Source organism: Vombatus ursinus, unplaced genomic scaffold (assembly GCF_900497805.2).
Source record: "Vombatus ursinus unplaced genomic scaffold, bare-nosed wombat genome assembly UNPS02011591.1, whole genome shotgun sequence".
NCBI lineage: Eukaryota > Metazoa > Chordata > Mammalia > Diprotodontia > Vombatidae > Vombatus > Vombatus ursinus.
Window position 1 is genome coordinate 133775 of NW_020951369.1, and position 3168 is coordinate 136942.

The window sequence follows — 3168 nt, forward strand, 5'->3', positions numbered from 1 at the left end:
TCTGCATCTTAAAGTGGAGGTTACCTTTGTCATCAACTTAAATCTCAGAGGTATTTTTAAAAATTGTCAAATATTATATATTCCTGAGGAAAAATAAGATACCCAATCATTTAGGACATTGATATGATTATAGGTAGATTTACTAGACATACATTAAGTTTGAGAGAGTTCCTTTTGGCCCAGAGATAACTAACACTCTAAGAAGGACAGTGTATGTTAGCTCTGACCACAGTCTAAATAGTGGTATAAACTTAATATGGATTCTGTGTAAAATCTGTTAAGTGCAACTATAATTAATACTTTTTAATTGAATGGAATAATGTTATTTCTACAAATAGATACTGAACTTTAATTTCAAAATGTGCTATTATTTTAGGGAAATATTCTGTATAAATGAGTCAATAGTTTAAAAAATGTATAATTGAAATTTTGTGCATTTTTTCTTATTAACAAAGTCTAAGGGAAAATTGCTGTCAGATGAATAATTGGAAGGAAATATGCTTTTTAGAGCTATTTACATTCAAATTTAAGTATGGTTTTAATACATAATTAAAAGTAGTAGCATATTTTTCCTTCTTTTGTCTCCTATACATATAGATAAAAGTTCCTTCATTCTCTGAAACTCTTTCTGCCTTGAATGTAGTTCAAGTGGCAGGTGGATCTAAGAGTTTGTTTGCAGGTATCGTGATCCTAATTTTTATTGTTTATTTTTCTTTCTATTTTAAATTTATATACCTAAAGAAGACTTACAGATATTTGCTGACATGTTAATTTGGTTATTGTACTTTAGCTTCATGTGATTTCCTGTTGCTCATTTGTTTTTAGTGACTGTGGAGGGTAAGGTGTATGCTTGTGGAGAAGCTACTAATGGAAGACTGGGTTTAGGCATTTCTAGTGGAACTGTGCCCATTCCCCGGCAGATTACGGCTCTTAGCAATTATGTGGTAAAGAAAGTTGCTGTTCACTCAGGTACAGTTTTAATATGTCTCCTTTAGAGCCATGAACTTATTTTGGATGATATTTTTCAGCTGTTTTCTCACGCGTTCTTAGAAAGATTTTGGCACCAATTTTTACTTCTTTAAATATAAACTTGGGCTAATGTTTAATTAACATGATCATAAATGTTTGACTGTTATTATTGTAGAAGAATATGTAGAAATTTGAAATACTGTTGTCACCAATTTAGCATTAGTAAAATTAAGCAGTTAGCACTTCAAATCTTATGAGTTATAGCTGCTTAAGCCCATGGTGTATGAAAGTAATTTTTAATGAAAAGGTTATATCTATGAGATCTGCGAAGTAGTATCTCTCTAGCTGACTAATCTTAACATCGTTGGGAGTTTGAACTTTAACAGTAGTGGCTTTTTCAGACTCTAGGAATTATTTTTAAATTCTTATTTTAAATTTCTTTTTATATATTTAAAATATGTATACATTTGTATATTTAAAACTAATTGCTTGCATTCATTCTTAACTTTGTTTAAACCAATGTTTATAAATCATTTACATTTTATTATGCATTTATTTGAAAGTGCTTTCCTTTAGCATGTTGATTAATATTTTCTTCTTAAAAAATCCAAAAAGCTTATGTATTTAATGAGACATTTAAATAGGTGACCTATGTCTTCTTGTTTTCTTTACTGGAATAGTCACTTGTTTAAAATAACATAAAGTAATGCCATTAATTAGCCTGGTTTCCAATGTCATGATGGTAGGTTAACAAAATTTATTTACAAGTACCATATTTAGTTAGAACTAAAGAGGTTTAGGGGTGCTGGAACCCCAAGAATGCCAAGGCAGAATTGCCTGGAATGAATTCACACACTCAAGCCTTCTCTCAGTCAAGTGGCAAAAGTTTATTGTAACAGCAGCAGGTGAAATTCCTTTGAGGAACTTGCAGCTTAATGTGGATGAATCTAAAGCTTATATAGAAAAGGGGCAGGGAATGAATGTTAAGGATGCTAATTAGGTAATGCAAGGGGTCAAGGTGTCTTTGGGAGCAGGCATTAGTGATCTATGGATGGGAAAATTCAGGGAGTAAATAGAGACAGCTTTGTTGATACCAGACACTGAAGGAGAAAAGACACTTTTTGTTTAGCTGTCAGAGGCATGGACCTTGGGCAGGCACCCTGGGAAACAGTCCTTGGGCCAGCACCCTGCACTCATAGCTTTTATATGAGGAATTACAAGATCAACTCTGTCTGTGCCTGTGACAAGGAAAGAATTTTCTCACGGAGTCCGGGGCTGGGTTACTTAGACAGTCTTAGGGCTTTTTGGAGTCTAGGTCACACCACCCCATCTGAACAGCAAACTAGATTTTTTTATAGGAATTGATTCTTATACCTCTTAAAGAAGACCAGATAATATGAAAAACATACCCTTTGAATCTTGTAGGTGGCCGGCATGCTATGGCTTTAACTGTTGATGGAAAGATATTTTCATGGGGTGAAGGTGATGATGGAAAACTTGGACACTTCAGCAGAATGTAAGCATATTATATCTAGCCTTTCTTGCTAATGAGGAGAAATATTTGTCTTGGTAGTTTCTGATTTTGCATTTATTGCATATTTTAAAATAGGGTCTACCTATATGAAACAGGTTTTATGATTGCTTTAAAATACTTATTGACAGTTTTAACAGTTTTTTGGGATGTTTGCAATCAGTCAACATATATAGACTCACTCTTGAGTCTGTGGCTATGTATAGGTGAATCAATACCACTGATATTTTTGTTGCTTCTTTAGGAATTAGAGATTGATTATAGAAACTATCATTTTAAAAATTTTGTTTTAGGAACTGTGATAAACCAAGACTGATAGAGGCATTGAAGACCAAACGTATTCGTGATATAGCATGTGGCAGTTCTCACAGTGCTGCCATCACATCAAGTGGTGAATTATATACATGGGGCCTTGGAGAATATGGCCGGTTGGGACATGGGGATAATACCACACAGCTGAAACCCAAAATGGTGACTATATAAAATTAATTGCTTGATTTTGCAGAAAAAGTAGAGAACTTTAAAGGAAGAAACATTTGGTAGGAATTAATTAATATTCTGATTTTTAAAAAAATCTAAATTTGTAATGATTTAAATGATTTATTATGGACAGTAACTCTGGTGTGTGTGTGTGTGTGTGTGTGTGTGTGTGTGTGTGTGTGTGTGTG

General features: G+C 33.3%; 1 protein-coding gene across 1 annotated transcript in view; it reads left to right on the top strand.

The window, feature by feature from the left end:
* The window catches only part of HERC2 (HECT and RLD domain containing E3 ubiquitin protein ligase 2), a gene marked incomplete at its 5' end in the record, with an annotated part of 200575 nt that overhangs the window by 125535 nt on the left and 71872 nt on the right, over nt 1-3168 (top strand). The window contains 4 exons of the mRNA XM_027856650.1: nt 598-679; nt 826-969; nt 2395-2485; nt 2794-2971. Coding sequence (XP_027712451.1) covers nt 598-679; nt 826-969; nt 2395-2485; nt 2794-2971 — 495 coding nt within the window. The remainder of the gene's footprint in view (nt 1-597; nt 680-825; nt 970-2394; nt 2486-2793; nt 2972-3168) is intronic.